Source organism: Eutrema salsugineum, unplaced genomic scaffold (genome assembly GCF_000478725.1).
Source record: "Eutrema salsugineum unplaced genomic scaffold, Eutsalg1_0 scaffold_6, whole genome shotgun sequence".
In the NCBI taxonomy this organism is placed as follows: domain Eukaryota; kingdom Viridiplantae; phylum Streptophyta; class Magnoliopsida; order Brassicales; family Brassicaceae; genus Eutrema; species Eutrema salsugineum.
In genome coordinates, this window is record NW_006256547.1 from 12052630 (window position 1) to 12068775 (window position 16146).

Below are 16146 nucleotides of genomic sequence, written 5' to 3' on the forward strand. Positions count from 1 at the left end.
TCACACGCAATCTTTGTGACTCATCGGATCGGTCTTGAAACTGTTGCGAGACAGGTGTGTCTTCCGGTGAGCTTAACTCTCTGCTTCCTGCTTTAAATCCAATGATTCCACCTGTTCTGGAACCGTGACATGATCCGCTCCAACTTTGCCGAATCACCTAACAACTAAATCGGACCGGAAAGGCTTCTGTTAACGCAATCTTTGGAGTGTACTGATACAGAGGAATTTTAGCCGAGACTTCAATACACGGTAAGGTTTGGAGCCGAGAGAGTCAACCTGCAGTACATGAAAATCGCCAAGAGAAACTTCCCGCGGTACAGACCATCGCCGATAACTTCCAAAAGGCTGTTTTCACTATTTTTAAAGCTTCATTCACCATTTCTTCTCCTGGCTTCATCTTTTCAGGTCCAAACTGGTTCCAAATCATCTGAAAACTCTCTAAAACATGCAAGACTCACTTGGACCTAATGCAAAGCCCTAAAACTCTAAAACAAGTGTAAAACATGATGAATCTATCTAAAATGTAAGAATGAGACTCTAAACTGGGACTAAAAATGCAATCCTAAACATGTAAATTATGAATATATCAGATTGTGTTGAGGCACTATTGTCGAGGCATATTTGTCACTTGTACACCATCAACTCCATAGTTACATCAGGATTCGGGGAGACATGTGAGTGCTTGAACCGGTGTAACTTCCGAACCAGTGATCCAAACGACTATCCACCAACTCCAGAAAGAATTCAACTCACTTTCCTAGAACTTTGATAAAGAGCTCGAGTGCATCCAGGGAGAGCAATGCTTCCGGACGGCTGTTCTTTGAGGCACATCGGAATGATCCGGAAATGGCTTCGAGACATGTTCTTCTCCCACTTGTAACTTCCAGATCACTGCTCCAAATAATGTGATCCCAAATTATCTGGAATCTTGACTCAATGATCAAAAATCTTTATGAAGACACCAGAGACTGAATCAGCTGGGAAAATCTTCGTCTCAGGTGATTTCTGAAGCGTATCAGATCGGTCCAGAATGGATGCGAGATGGGTTCATCTTCTGTTGGCTATATCTATCAGCTCACTGCTCCAAATCAATTGATTCGAAGTGTTCTGAAACTTTGATTCAATCCTCTTGAGTTTTTCTGAAGTCACCAGAGGCTGAATCGGACGGAAAGGCTTTCCGGTAAGGTGATCTTTGAAGCGTATAGGCACTTGGGAAATTTTGGCCAAGGATCATGTACCGCGGTTTGTGTTTTGGCCGAGAGATGTAACCCGCGGTACGGTTTTTGGCCGAGAAAAAGCTTCCCGCGGTACATGGTTTGGCTGATATACTCTAAAATGCCAATTTCACCATTTCTTCATCTTCTTTCACACTCCAAACATGCAAGACTCCCTTGGACCTAATGCAAAGTCCCAAAACTATAAAACAAAGATAAAACATAAAGAATCTATCTAAAATGCATGCATGAGACTCTATTCTTTGACCAAAAATGCATCATAAACATGCAAAGATATGAATATAACAGAATTCTAGACTAAAGAATTGCAAGTGTTGCATTGTTTTCTTAGCATCATGAATTAACATTTAAAGCACCCTGATCAATGATCACATCTAGAGGTTTAGCTTTATCTTTATTTTGAATTTGAGTCTTGTTTAGTTTTTTTGTTTTCTTTGTTCTTAGTTATTGCTTGTTCTTATTTGTTTTATGTCTTAGATCACTATGTTACCAACCTTTTTCATCAGACTTGGATTAAGAACTGATTCATCACAGTTCTAATGCCTAGAAATCTCCATTTGGATTGATACCTCAAATACTACAATGATATGAGAAGTTTGAGTAATTGGGTTTGAACCTAAAAGTTCTTACTATCATGCACTTGCAGCCTCGTTAATTTATTTAGGATAAAACTTGCATAGGACAATACCCCCATATCACACCACATCACTATAGGAGATTTGTAAAGGATTTTATCACTGTTTCTGCACCCCTCACATCAGTCATTAAGAAGAATGGGGAGTTCAAATGGGGACCAGCACAAGTGGAAGCATTCAATAAACTCAAAGACCACCTTATTCATGAACCAGTATTAGTACTTCCTAAATTTGATAAGACTTTTGAAATCGAATGTGATGCTTATGGAACAGGTATTGGAGCTATTCTCATGCAGGAAAAGCGGTAGTCTATTTCAGTGAGAAACTAAGCGGAGCTTCATTCAATTACCCTACATATAATAAAGAACTCTATGCTTTGGAAAGATTTCTTGAAAAAGAATGAACAGAATAAGCAAAATGCTGATAAACGCCACAAGGAGATGAAATTTGAACTAGGAGATTGGGTGGCATGAAAGAATCCCAATCAAAGAAAATCTAAGCTCTCTCCTAAAGGATATGGTCCCTTTCGAGTGCTCGAAAATCAACGATAATGCTTATAAACTTGAGCTGTCAGGTGAGTTAACTATTTCTCCTACTTTCAATATTACTGATCTATCTCTTTTCCACGCCGATGCACCTGTTCTGAGGACAGAACCTTTTCAAGAGGGAGGAGATGATGAGGACATCAGTACCAGCTCACTCGAAGCCGAGAAGGAAACCATCACCATACCAACAATAAGGCAAGCTCCAAGAACAAGATCAGGTATGAGGAACCTTGGAGAGATATTCAAAAAGTCTGTGGAGAATCTCCTCACACTTATTGAGAGAGAAGGACTCCAAGAAGCTGAGCTTGTCAAAGAAATGCAAGAAGAAGACCAAAAGAAAACCAAGACTTCAAGTATTTACCAGTTTTGCAAGAAAACAAGGATACAATTTTGTTTGTCATTCACAAGGCAAATGAAGACCGGTCATAAAACGAGGTAAGTATTTGAATTTGAATTTATAACAAGTGTTTCTTTGTTTGTTTTGCAGGAATAAGACTGTTAGAAGGTCAAGAGTCTTTTCTTTTCTTTTCTTTAAAAGTCCCAGCGAGTCTGTTTTAGTTTGCAAGTTTGGTCTTTTGTCTTTGTATTATTTTCGACCCTAGAAAGTCACCAGCTGCTGGACGTCTATATAAGTCTTTTATCAACATGTAAAAGATAATTTTTTGCTAATAACATAAAACGAGAGTTTTTTTTCTACTCTGCGAAAGAAGTAAGTCTTCTTACTTCTTGTGTGTAAATCCTTGAAGCTAGAAAAACTTTAGACTTATCATAGATCCTTTCACAGATTTGTGTGGCGTCTCTCAATCCATTTTCCATCTCTTTGATTCTTAAGAAAGTGTCGTACAGCCAGCTGAAGAGTCATTATTGCATCTATCCTTCAATCATTTCTATGGAGCCTCTAGAAAGTGCCGTACAGCCAGGCTCTCCATCATTCTCCATCGCGGACACAACTTGTGCCTACATCATTCGTCCTTAATTCCATCTTGTTTTTTCATCCTTCATTATTACTTCCTCCTTTTTTTATTAATTGTCGTTTTAGAGAATTTTGTTTGTTTTAAATTAGTTGTCGTTTTCAATTTTTAATGCAACATTTATTAGGATTTTATTTTTTAGGATTATTTTTATCATGCAATTTGTTTTATTATTGGTTGAATTGTGTTTAAATAGATAATTAATGATGTTTTTATATTGAAAAACTAATACAATTAATATTTTCTTAATCTGTGTGCATAACCTTAAAACGACAACTAAATAAATCCGGAGGGAGTATTATTTTCTTTTCTTCCAGCTCTACCACTTAAGCTTAATTATTTGGACATGTCAAGAATCAAAAGTATAGACAACTCTTTCTTTTTATTGATGACCATAAACATTTCGTGAAAATTATAGCACTTCTTCTTGAACAAATGAGATATGCGAGAAAAAACGATACTACATGATATTGAAAGACATCCCCAAATTCATATTAAATTTCACCATCTCGTAAAGTAGAAGAAGAAGAAGAAGAGACTCTGAATTTCGTATTTGGACAAACTATATATATATATATATATATATAATTAACTAAAATTAAAACCAACAAATAAATAGCTTTGATCCAAAAACTTAAAAAGTTGTAACCTTCAAATGATGAATCCCATTGGTTTGAATCTGCAAACTCCGTAGTTGATAACCACCACCACCAGATCTCCTCTTCCATAGATTCTCCGCCGCTTTATCTCCGCCGTCGCCACCGTGGTTCTTCTTCTTAACTACTGGTAAAGGCGGGTCCAATTCAGCAACGTCGATTAAAGCAATTATTTCATTATCAAACTCCTCATTTTTGATTCTTTCTCGACTGCTTTTAGTGGTAGATGTGGTTGGAGCGGCGAAAGTGAGATTTTTTCCGGAGAAAAGGCGTTTGAGCTTGAAGTAACGGTGGTGAGCGGCGGGAGTGATGGAGGAGGAAGTAGTGGTGGGAAACCCGACGATTTTGTTGCTGCGTTTCACTTGACCAATGCAGCTGATTTTTGGAGACAAAGGATCAGTTTGATGGTCTTCTTGGTTTGATTTAGCTGGAATGGTTACGTTCTTGATTGAAGGTCTCGAACATAACATTGGCAAGAACGTATGTCTTTGAAAATGAACACTGTTATGTCTCGTCTCCATCATCTCCAACCAATTGATCTTCTAAGAGACAATAGAGATTAATTTTGTTTCTTTGAGATCACTTTACACATATGGACTTAGCCTCTCGTGTGTGTGTGTGAGAGAGAGAGAGAGAGGGAGAGAGAAAGGCAGGGAGAAAGGGAGAGAGAGAAGGAGAAAGAGAAGAGGTTGGTTTGTGGTAGTTGGAGAGTTATAAAGCTTTGATGATTTAAAATAAGGAGATAGAAGATAGGCTTTGGTCAAAGTGGCTTTACTAGTAGAGGAGACATTATTATTTTGGGTTTCACATTCACTTCCAACAAGTTGGTCTCATTCTATACTGGTAAAGTATCTTTCATCTCTAGTTTATTTTCGTAAGTAAAATTTGCTTTTAAATAATTGAGATTTTGCTTGTGGGTAGGAATGAAAATTATAAGAAAACATTTATACTTTTGTCGAAAATAAAAAAATTTAATAAAGTAAAAGTCTAATTCATAGTTGATTTCGTTATCTTATATATAAAAGAGTGCTAACTCTCTCCATATGAGTGACACATCAATATTTGAAAGTTAAAATGAGGATAACATGTGTTATATTTTTTAATTTAAAGTTATAATTTTTAAAATAAAATTAATTAATAAGTTTTAATATTAAGTTTTAAACCACTAAAAAATAAATAAAAAATTATTAATTTATTTTTAAATAACATTTATATAAATATTAAACAAGATTTTATGTCATAATTAATTAAAAATATTGATAGATTTTTTTAATAAACTCTTGATTTTTAATGATATTACATTTTAAATTAATTGATTTAGAGTAATATACTAACTCATAACAAATGATGTTATATTTTTTTAGGAAAATTCAAAGTTATATAAATTTGAAATAGTTTAAAAAAAAAACTCGTATGTTATGTGCAGGTATTCACCTAGTTTTAAATAAAATTATTTCCCAGTAATAATTTCTTAATTTTTCTTACTAAAAGATCGATCCATTTCAGTTTATTTCATTTTTATTTAACTGATAATTAATTTGGCTGACTTAAATCAACAAAAATATAAAATAGTAAAATTTATTTTTATAATAGTTCTATATAATCATATATATGAAAAGATGTGAATCCTCTTCCACAGCTCGCCACATCACCACTCCAAAGACCAACAAGTGTCCATTTTAAAAATAAATTTAATAACATTTATTCTAATTTTTAATTTATTAAGTGTAAATTTCATCTAAGAAATTGCATCAGTCTTTTTTTTTTAAGAAATATCTACATTTTCAATTATATATTTTTATTTTCTTCGTCTTTTCAACTTTTTCATCTGAGAAAATATGTAAATTTAGGTTTTAAAGACGTTGTTTATAATTTTGTAGTCTCAATATTCTGCTTGAAAAATTCAATCTCACTAAAAGGAAAAATAAATGAAATTTGATTTTATGATCTTAGGACTTGCTCTAAAAATATGTTAAGTCGGTTTGAGGAAGTTGCGAAAAACCTATGAATCGTGGTTAAAAACACTATTCCATTATTCCACAGGTTATTTACTAAGCTCACCAGAGCCTAAATCTTAATTATTTATTTTCCAGCAATTCAAAAAAAAAAATATAGCCTTTATCTATGTTTTTTTATTCATATCATGTTTATGATTTCCAAAATGGTAGAATAATTTTAAAAATATTAAAAATATTTAGAAAAAAATTAATAAAAAATTTGTTTTTTTTTAAAACTAATACCAAACAATCAAGCAAATTATCATATTCTTATAATTAATTACATATACATTTTAATATACATATATTTATAAAAATATTATGTCAAAAAAACCTTGCGAGTATGTGCGGGTACAAACCTAATATTTTATTCTCACTCTAGATTGTTGCCACATCAGCACTTAATATCCTCTAATGTTATTTTAAAAATATTTATTCTTTATATTAATTTTAATAAAGAATTTGGAAAGATATTTTGTTATAAATAATAGCTTTACTTATATTGATGCATTCTAGGTATATATAAAAGAGAATATCCTCTCTAAGTTTTTGTCGTATCAGCACTCAATTATTCTTATTCCATCCTCTAATGTCATCCAAAAAAAATTTATTCTCAATGGTAACTATCATCTATTAATTTCAATAGAAAATTTGAAAAGACATTTCTTTATAAATAATAGCTTTAAATATGGTTCTATATAACAATGAATAAAACCAAATTTGATACAAAATCCCCACATCGCACGAAAAATCGTCTAATAATTTTTCAAATCTGAGTTGAGTTTGTTAATATCTACGAATATCCATATCCGTTTTAAAGTCGTTCAAAAAACTTTAATATAACAAAAAAAATTTAAAATTTAAAAATTCAAATATAAATTTATTAAATTAAATGCATATTAAAAAGTAAGGAATATTAATGGAAGTTTTTAGAAGCTCGAACGACAACTTTAATTGTTTTAATTGGTATACCATAATGCATATTACGTGAAGAAAATTTTGGTATTCAATATGTTAACATGTTCAAGCTAATCTTCAAACAGAGATCGTGTGAAGTGTTCTAAAAAATTATACAATCTCAAATTAGAAAGATAATATTTGTTATTTGCTTTAAAAAAAACGTGCAAAGATGGTGAATGTTAGGTTTAACCCAATCCAAAATATTGTATGAGGTTTCAAAGTTCACATTGATGAGAGAGAGATTATGAGTGGATTTTCAAAGACAATCAAATAATCTAAATACTCGACAAAGATTAAATGACTAATTACATTGATGGTTTTTTGTGAAAACGATTTGACAGTTGATGCAACTATCTATGATTAAATATGTGATATTGGTCGAAAGTCATAAACCAACATGTATCTTAAGATATTATACAAACCAAATTTAAGTTTAATATGCGACTAATATTTTATGTAATTATCTTCTTACTATTGTAAATATAAAATTACATCAACTAGATATAAAACCGTTAAACACTAGAAATATTAAAATTTGGTTTCATTTTAATTGTAAAATATAATATTTAATAACATTTTTTATATATTTAAGTTTTATTTTAATTATATCAATAAATAACACACAAAATTTTGCACTAAGCACGGATCACCCGTATAGATATGTAGTATATTATTTACTATGTCAACAATGACGTGTAACACCCTATCATTGGACACATTGACAGTCTTCTGCTTTACAAATGCACATCATAAAATATTCTCTAGTATATGAGATTTAAATCATAAATCTTACCGACAAATTTTTTTAAACTAGTAAACAGAAGGCCTAAGAATCGCATTTACCCTTCGCGTCAAAAAGAAACCCAACATTTTGATTCCTACATTTTTACTGAGCCTGCGAAAAAACATAGTAATAAATAATTTATCATTGAGATATTATAAATTATCAAAAGAAGGCTAACAATAAAGGTTTCAGAACTTATAGTTCTATCTTTTCCAGAGAAAAGTCCAGATTTGATGGTAAAAATTTAATGAATTAATTATAAAAAAAAATATTTAATGAATTATGTACTAATGTGTACTGTCTTTGTCCCCTTCTCCCTCTACACTTTCACTCTACCTTTTCATTTTCTAATCACAGTTTCATTATTTGGATCGATACGTAATATTGTTTTTGTTTTTATTCATTTTTAATAAATATATACAAATTTTTTTTCTAGCAAATCAAATATATAATCTCATAAAAAGTATTCAAGATACATAAACACTGTCAATATAACCATTAACGTAAATAAAAAATTGAAATAATTTTGATAACACTGTCAATATAACCATTAACGTAAATAAAAATTTGAAATAATTTTGATGAATGTGTGGAGAGTAACCATATTTTCCTCTCAGAATTTTATAGGTTAACAGATAAAATATCTGAATATATATAGATAATTCAGATTTTTAATTTTACCACATGAATCATCCCAGGAGTGTAACCGTTAAGTAGCTTACTCATCAAATTTTAAAAAAGGTTTGATCTTTGACACTATTTTGATTCACCTAATAGGAGTAGTTTGATAATTCAACGCTTAAACGAAATTAATTTTTAGTTAGACCGAAATAACAACTCTTTAACTAGTGAGAGCTAGCAGTTACTACCATGTGGTTTCAATTATAGTTTATCATAACTACTTAGTGACATTTACTTAATTTAAGTTTAATAGTAATAATTTTGGCAAATTTACAAGTATCTTTTTTAAGAAATACTGAATAACGTATTAACTGAAAATAATTATCAAAATATTACAACTCAACGGTATTGTAATCGTTAAAAATAAAACTGTTTCAGATTCTTAGTAAATTAAATAACTGTGAGATGGATAGTTTGATCTTTGATACGTTTAATTTTTTTTCAAGCTTATCAAAAGCAAATATGTATGATCTTAGTATAGAATTTGCATAAATTTATATCTGCCAGATTTCAATGAATAGAGGTAAATAAGGTATGATCTGGATACAGAACTTTAGATACTTCATATCTGCTAAATTTCAGTGAACTCACCGAGAATCGTCCGAACGGTTGGGAATGAATATAACATCATCTTTTGGTTGTAAGAGCACCTCTAATGGAAGTGTCTTAACAGGTTTTTAAGCTAATTTGACATTAAAAATAAATCAATAATCTTATTAAGCTAAAGAAACGGTTCTCTTAAGAGGCCCTAAGAGACGTATATGTGGCACAAGCTGATTGGTTGAGTCTATATTTTTTTATAATTATTTCTCAACAGTTTATTTCTCTCCTCGCAAAAACTTTGTCAACCGACTGAAATTGAGACTTCTCTCCTTCTGCGAAGAAAACGAAGGAGGCAATTGCTGCAAATCGAATCGAGGAAAACCTGGGTCCTATGCATGTCGAGTCGAAGCGATGGAGCTCTGGAAATCGAATCGAATCAACCAGGTTAATTTCCTTCCTCTTCAAATTTTGTTTGTGTTCATCAAAATTTCTTAGATGAAGTTTGGTTTTGATTCATCTAAAATAAATTGGTTTCAACTGATGAACAATGGTTTCTCGACAAGGGTTTTTGGGTTTCTTCTCTTGTCTTTGTGGATACTTGGTGTTGGTTTCTTCTCTTGGCGAATTAATTATTCTCTTGTCTTTGTGGATATTCGGTGGCGGTTAAACGGCAGCGAGAAGTAAAACAATTCTCCGACGAAGACAAATTCTCTTCTTGAGGACAAATTTCGAGGGATGTATTCATTTGGAATGTCTCATCAGGACAAATTCTTAAGCTAAGGTAAGTGTCCTCTTCTTTGAATCCATATGATGTGTGGGATTGATGGTTTCTGTGGAAAGATGAATCAATGCTTTCAATTAGAGTTAGAGTTAGGTTTGCGATGGAAAGTTAATCAATTTTCTGAGATAGAATTAGAGTTAGGTTTGAGCAGGAAAGTGACTCCTTACTAAATGGTGGCTGCGTCGATGAGTTTAATGTTTGGTAGTTTAGTTTTAGGTGTAATCTTTTGTTTGACATGACTCCTAACAACACAAAGAGAAACTTCTTGCTCTAACTTAAAGCTAACATAATCAATTAAGCCTTCATCGATTGTAATATCTAACAACAGAAACCTATAGCCTTCATTAACACCATCCAAAACCATTTATTACCCTCTTTACCTCTCTTTTATTCATCTTTATCCTTCTCTTTAGTCATCTCTTTCATTCTCCTTTTATTCATCTCTTTCATTCTCCTTTGTTCATTTCTTTCCTTCTCCTTTACTCATCTCTTTTCTTCTCATTTATTCATCTCTTTCTTTCTCCTCTAAACAGCCATCGACGAAACATATGGATTCAAGGAATCCATATATTGACTCTGGCTTCATGGACCTCCTAAACAGTCAACAAAACACACATACCCTTCAACCCAATCCGTATGAAAGTGTTTCACCAAGTATTGATCTTTGTGATTCAGAGGCTACTGTGTTCGGAACTGAATGGTGCGATGGTGGAAGCTAAGGTGAGTGCATGCCCAAAGAAGCTCCGAGGTCAAGAAAGAAATGGAGTCCCGCAGAGGATCTAATCCTCATAAGCGCTTGGCTTAATACAAGTAAAGATCCCATTGTTGGGAATGAGCAGAGAGCAGACACGTTTTGGAAAAGGATATCCATGTATTACTCCTCAAGTCTGATGCTAGCAGGTATAGAAAAGAGACTCCCAAGTCAATGGAAGCAAAGGTGGTGTAAGATCAATGAATCTCTCTGTAAATTCGTCGGCTGCTATGAGGCTGCATAAGCTCAAAAAAGAAGTGGTCAAAACGAAAATGATGTGATGAAGCTTGCTTATCAGATTTACTTGAATGATCAAAAGAAGAAGTTCACTTTGTAACATGCTTGGAGAGAGCTAAGGCATGATCAAAAGTGGCTTCCCAAAGAAGGAAATGGAGGGGCAAGTAAGCGAAGAAAGACAGAGGAAGCATCTTCAACAGCGCGTAGCCACGGAGGAGAAGAAGCTTTGACGCGTCCTCCAGGTGTGAAGGCTTCGAAGGCAAAAGGGAAAAAGCCTGTCACTACCGGGGAGGGAGAAAAGTCGGATATGGATTTTGGAACCATGTGGGAGATAAGAATTCAAGATTTAGCCTTGAGAGACAAGCTAAGTAAGCAGAAGATGTTGAAGAGTCTTCTTGCTAGAACAGATCCATTATCTGATGTAGAAGTAGCTTTAAAAAACAAGCTAATAACTGAAATGTTGTGAAATGCCTAAACCGCATTCTTCTTTTTTATGTTTCAAATCCTTGTATGTTCTTCCTTTATTTAAGTCGGTTTACGTTTGATAAGTTTTAGGAGTAGCAAATGCATGTATGGTGTCTTATGTTTCGAATCAGTTAATGTTTTTAATGTTATGGTGTTTGAGTATTGGTTTTGATCTTTTGAATATCAGTTATATATTGTTATGGTGTTTGAGTTTATTTTGGTTTTGATATTAGTTATGCTTATCTATGTCTTTTATGATTTATGAGAATATTGACTTCAGATATGTACATGGTCTGTGGCATTATGGGATTCTTGGTCGTCCATTAAGTTAAGGTAAGATATCATGAACTTTGTTTGATTATAAACTTTGTGATATTGGTTTTTCCCTAAGTGCTCGTCGGTTATTTTGGTTTTCATATTGGTTTGATTATGAACTTTGTGATATGCAATGCACCGAAGATCATGGGAAACTTGGGCCAAGCAAATGCTGTGTGGTTGATGCAATTGATGAATACCTCCGGCTAGGTGAAAGTACTGCAATCTTATGCTTGGTAAATTTTGTGGAAAGAATAATATATTTGTCCGGAGATGAATACCTCAGAAGACCGAGACCAGAAGATCTTCAACGACTGCTTGATATTGGAGAGTTATGTGGATTTTCCGGGATGATAGGAAGCATCGATTGCATGCATTGGGAGTGGAAGAATTGTCCCAGAGCTTGGAAAGGGCAATAGACACGTGGTTCTAGAAAACCAACAATTGTTTTAGAGGCTGTACCTTCACAAGAACTATGGATATGACACACATTTTTTGGACTTCCAGGTATCTTAAATGATATCAATGTTCTTGAACGCTCACCAGTTTTTGATGATATATTACAACTTAAAGCTCCAAAAGTGAATTACTTTGTTAACGGACATCAGTATCATTTGGCGTACTATCTCACTGATGGAATTTACACTAAATGGGCTACATTTGTCCAATCTATTCAACTTCCAAAAGATCCAAAATCAGCATTATTTGCTACATGTCAAGAATCTGTCCGTAAAGATGTCGAGCGTGCTTTTGGAGTATTTCAAGCTCGTTTTGTTATTGTCAAAAATCCAGGGATAAAGCAAAAATAGGAAAGATTATGCGAGCATGTATAATTCTTCACAACATGATAGTTGAAGACGAACGGGTTGCGTACACGCAGTTTAATCCTGATGAACTCACACAAGTAAAGGCAAACAGAACTTCGCAAGTGGATTTAGCGTATGAAACACATATCCCATCAAATATCAGAAATTTGATGGGCATTTGAACTCGAGTTCGTGATAGAAGTATGCATCAACGATTGAAAGAAGATTTAGTTGACCACATATATGGAACAAATTTGGTACAAATCAAAATTCCAACTAATCTTTTCCGGTTTATGTTTTGTACTTCTGTTTTTTATTTATGCATTTCTATAATGTATGTTTACAATTTCAATAAATTAAATAATTTCTATTTATAAAATTTTTACAATTTTTTTTAAGAACTCCTGACTTCAGAACTACCCATTGGAAGCTTAAAAAGTTTTTTTAAAAATGTATATATGGGTGTAAGTAACACAAAAAATATTTAAAAAATTGGTGAGCACCCCATAATAGGGTCGCTAACCATTGGAGATGGTCTAATGAGTAGTTCTCTAGTGCAACATACTAGAGGTTGATCCCCGAGCTTTGCACAGAGTTATTTTATATATATATATATATATAGATATGAAGACAACAAAATACATATATATATATGCTTTTTATTAGAAAATAATTTATTTATTAATTTTCTATTCTTAGTTAATAGTTGGTTTATGTTTATATTTTCATTGTGTTAACATGTCTGTGTATTGTTATTTCTCTTATTAGTATTTGTATATTACAATGAATTTCTTCTTATATGTTATTATTGTGTGATTCTAATTATAGTTTTACATTTATTTTAATTTTATACCATTTCAAAAAGTAAATAACATATTTGTGTGTTTTATTGTGATAACTCTTCAACATTATGAGCATTGAATTTTTTAGTGTGAAAATTTTAAGTTTTTATTTTAAAATTGAAAAATATATATTATAATACTATGACAAGTTCAAACTTTGCTTATATGGTGTAAGTGTCACTAAGACTTCTTAGCTGTTAAAAAACTTAGTTTTCCATGATCTTGTTTGGATATCCGATCTCCTTAAGTTCATTTTTTCACTTAATGATGGTTATTTACAAATTTTTACCACCTTTTTTTATATTATGGATTATTTAGTTTTTCTATTTTCTCGACTTTGTAAAATTATTTTCTTAGAACTCATCATTATGGTGGAAGCTCCCTTAGCCTACTGGTTAATGGGTTCATTAATGCTTTTATACCAAGAAATTTGGGTCTCGAGTCCCGAAAAGTGCGATTTATTATTAATTTGCAGATTAATGGAGACAAGCTTACAAAAAATTTTCAACATGGTACATGGAGATTCGTTTGGCGTATTTGCAGGCAGGAGATTTGTCAGTTATTAAATTATCGATGTAATAGTTCTCATAGTTTGTAATAGAATAATAGGTCAGTGCTAAAAAAAAAAAGAATTCATCATTATCATAAAATATATTTCTTTTCAATTCTTAAATAATATGTTATATAGATTAAAAAGTTAACTACTCTTATCGCTCTTGTTCATATTTTTCAGTAATTTATTGCTTTTGAAAACTAAAAATTAAAATAATTTTTTTTTGTTTTTATAGTTAATTTAGAAATATAGTTAGTCAGATTATATTTTAGTATATTAATTAAATTTTATTGTTATCCAAAATTTTTTATTTAGAATGTGATGAATAAAAATATTTAATAGGATTAGTACAAAATATTTTTTAGTTTAAACTCAAATAAAAATTATAAATTTAGTTATATATGAAATAAATGAACATTTAAAAAAAAAAAATATATATATATATATATATATAATTTTTCTTTTGCTAATATTGATGTGGACACTCTAAACGGATAGAAAACTCTCCTCTTATATAATATAATGTTAGTAAAAAACGCTCTCGTATGGAACACTGAAAAAAAGAAATGTGAGCGTAACTTGTTTTAAAATGTTATTTATGTGGAAAAAATAATACAAATATTACTTAATCAAAAATAATTTGTGGACAGTAATTTCATGATCTGTTGGAATAAACATTTCTTGAAAGTCAAATTTTGTTCTAATGGTACTCTTGAACGGTACAAGGCGCGTCTCGTCATCTTGGGTAACAATCAGGTAAGGATTATGACTACAATGAAACCATTTCTCATGTTGCTAAGATATCGTACGTTCTTATAGAATGTGAGATCAAAGACCTGCGAAGTCTATCAAATGGATATCCATAATTCTTTTATTCACGGTAATTTAAAAGAACAAAAGTTTGCATGCGTCCTCCTGCTGGTTTTCTCGGTGCAGACAAGAATAAAGTGTGTTGCTTACGAAAATCTCTTAATGGTCTACGCCAGGAACCTCATTGTTGGTTTGAGAAACTTGCCTCATCATTACGAGAGTACATGTTCATTCAGGCTATGCCCAACTACTCATTGTTTAATTTGGAGAAAGCCTCCATTCATCTTCAGGTACTTATATACATTGATATCTTATTTTGTCGGGCAGCTCTTTGTCTATATTAGCAAGGCTTATTTGAGAAAGTTTTTTCACATGAATGATCTTGGCATCTCAAAATACTTTCTTGGTCTTGAACTTTCACGTAATCCTACGGGTATTTACCTCTGCCAACGTAAATTTGCCATTAACATTATCAGCGACTCGGGTCTACTTACTGATAAGTCGATCGGCATTTCTAGTTGAACAGAATCATAACTTACCTTTGAATGATGGTCCTGATCTCAAATATATTGTTGTGTATCGTTGTTTTGTGGGTTGTCTTATTTACTTGGGAGTTCCCGACACAATTTTGCATACTTTGTTTATTTATTTGCCCAGTTTATTCAGAAACCAAAACAACATCATTGGGACGCTGGACTTCACGTTATACAATATTTAAAGGGTAATCCATGTCAAGGAATCTTTCTTAGGGCTTATACTGAGCTTACAGTTAAAGCATGGTCCGACTCGGACTGGTTAGGCTGTCTGACTACTAGACATTCACTTACGGGATGATTTATTTGATTAGAAGGCTCACCTATCTCTTGGAAAACACAGAAACACACTTCAAGAGCTTCTTTGGATCAGAATCTGCTTCAGTCGTTTGGTATTGCTTTCTCGGCTCCTATTCCTTTATATTGCGATAGTGAGTCTGCTATAAAATTATCTGCTAATCCAATTTTTTTTTATGAACGTACTAAACATGTTTAAAATGATTTTCATTTCAATTGTGATGAGATTATTCGAGTCACTATTGCTACTCATCATGTTAGTACACACACTCAGTTGGCCAATATTTTTACGAAAACACTTGGACGCAGAGTATTTGAGGCTTTCTTATTTATGTTGGCCATTTTTGATCTTCAAGCTCCAAATTGAAGGAGAGAATCTTATATATATATAAGAGGCTCAACTTTCTCCATATGTGTGACACATCATCATTTTGAATTGATATGGAGATGACATGTGTCACTTTATAATTTAAAGCTATAATATTTTCAAAATTATAATAAATTAATGAATTTTAGTATCAAATTTTAAACCACTCAAAAAAAATGAACAGTTTTTTCATTAATTGATTGATATTAATTGATATTTATTGTATTTTTATATAATTCTTAATTTTTTTATGATATTACATTTTAAATTGATTTCTAAGATTTTTTTGTTTTTGGAAAAAGTTTCTAAAATTTAAGGAGAGAATACTATTAAAGATACTAGGTGAATACCCGGCATACCCGTTGCGATGTTTCCAGCGTGT

General features: G+C 32.0%; 1 protein-coding gene and 1 long non-coding RNA gene across 2 annotated transcripts; one reads left to right on the forward strand and one right to left on the reverse strand.

Annotated features, from left to right (window-relative positions):
* Positions 1–3761: 3761 nt before the first annotated feature.
* LOC18011955 lies at positions 3762–4687 on the reverse strand. Its single transcript, XM_006395948.2, has one exon. It carries the CDS (start codon positions 4564–4566, stop codon positions 4021–4023), a length of 546 nt encoding a protein of 181 aa, XP_006396010.1. The 5' UTR covers positions 4567–4687; the 3' UTR covers positions 3762–4020.
* A 4615-nt stretch (positions 4688–9302) lies between these two features.
* On the forward strand, positions 9303–13073 carry LOC18013395. The gene is made up of 3 exons (XR_002897662.1): positions 9303–9451; positions 9682–11574; positions 11701–13073. It is a non-coding gene; the product is annotated as an uncharacterized LOC18013395 (long non-coding RNA).
* Positions 13074–16146: the final 3073 nt, after the last annotated feature.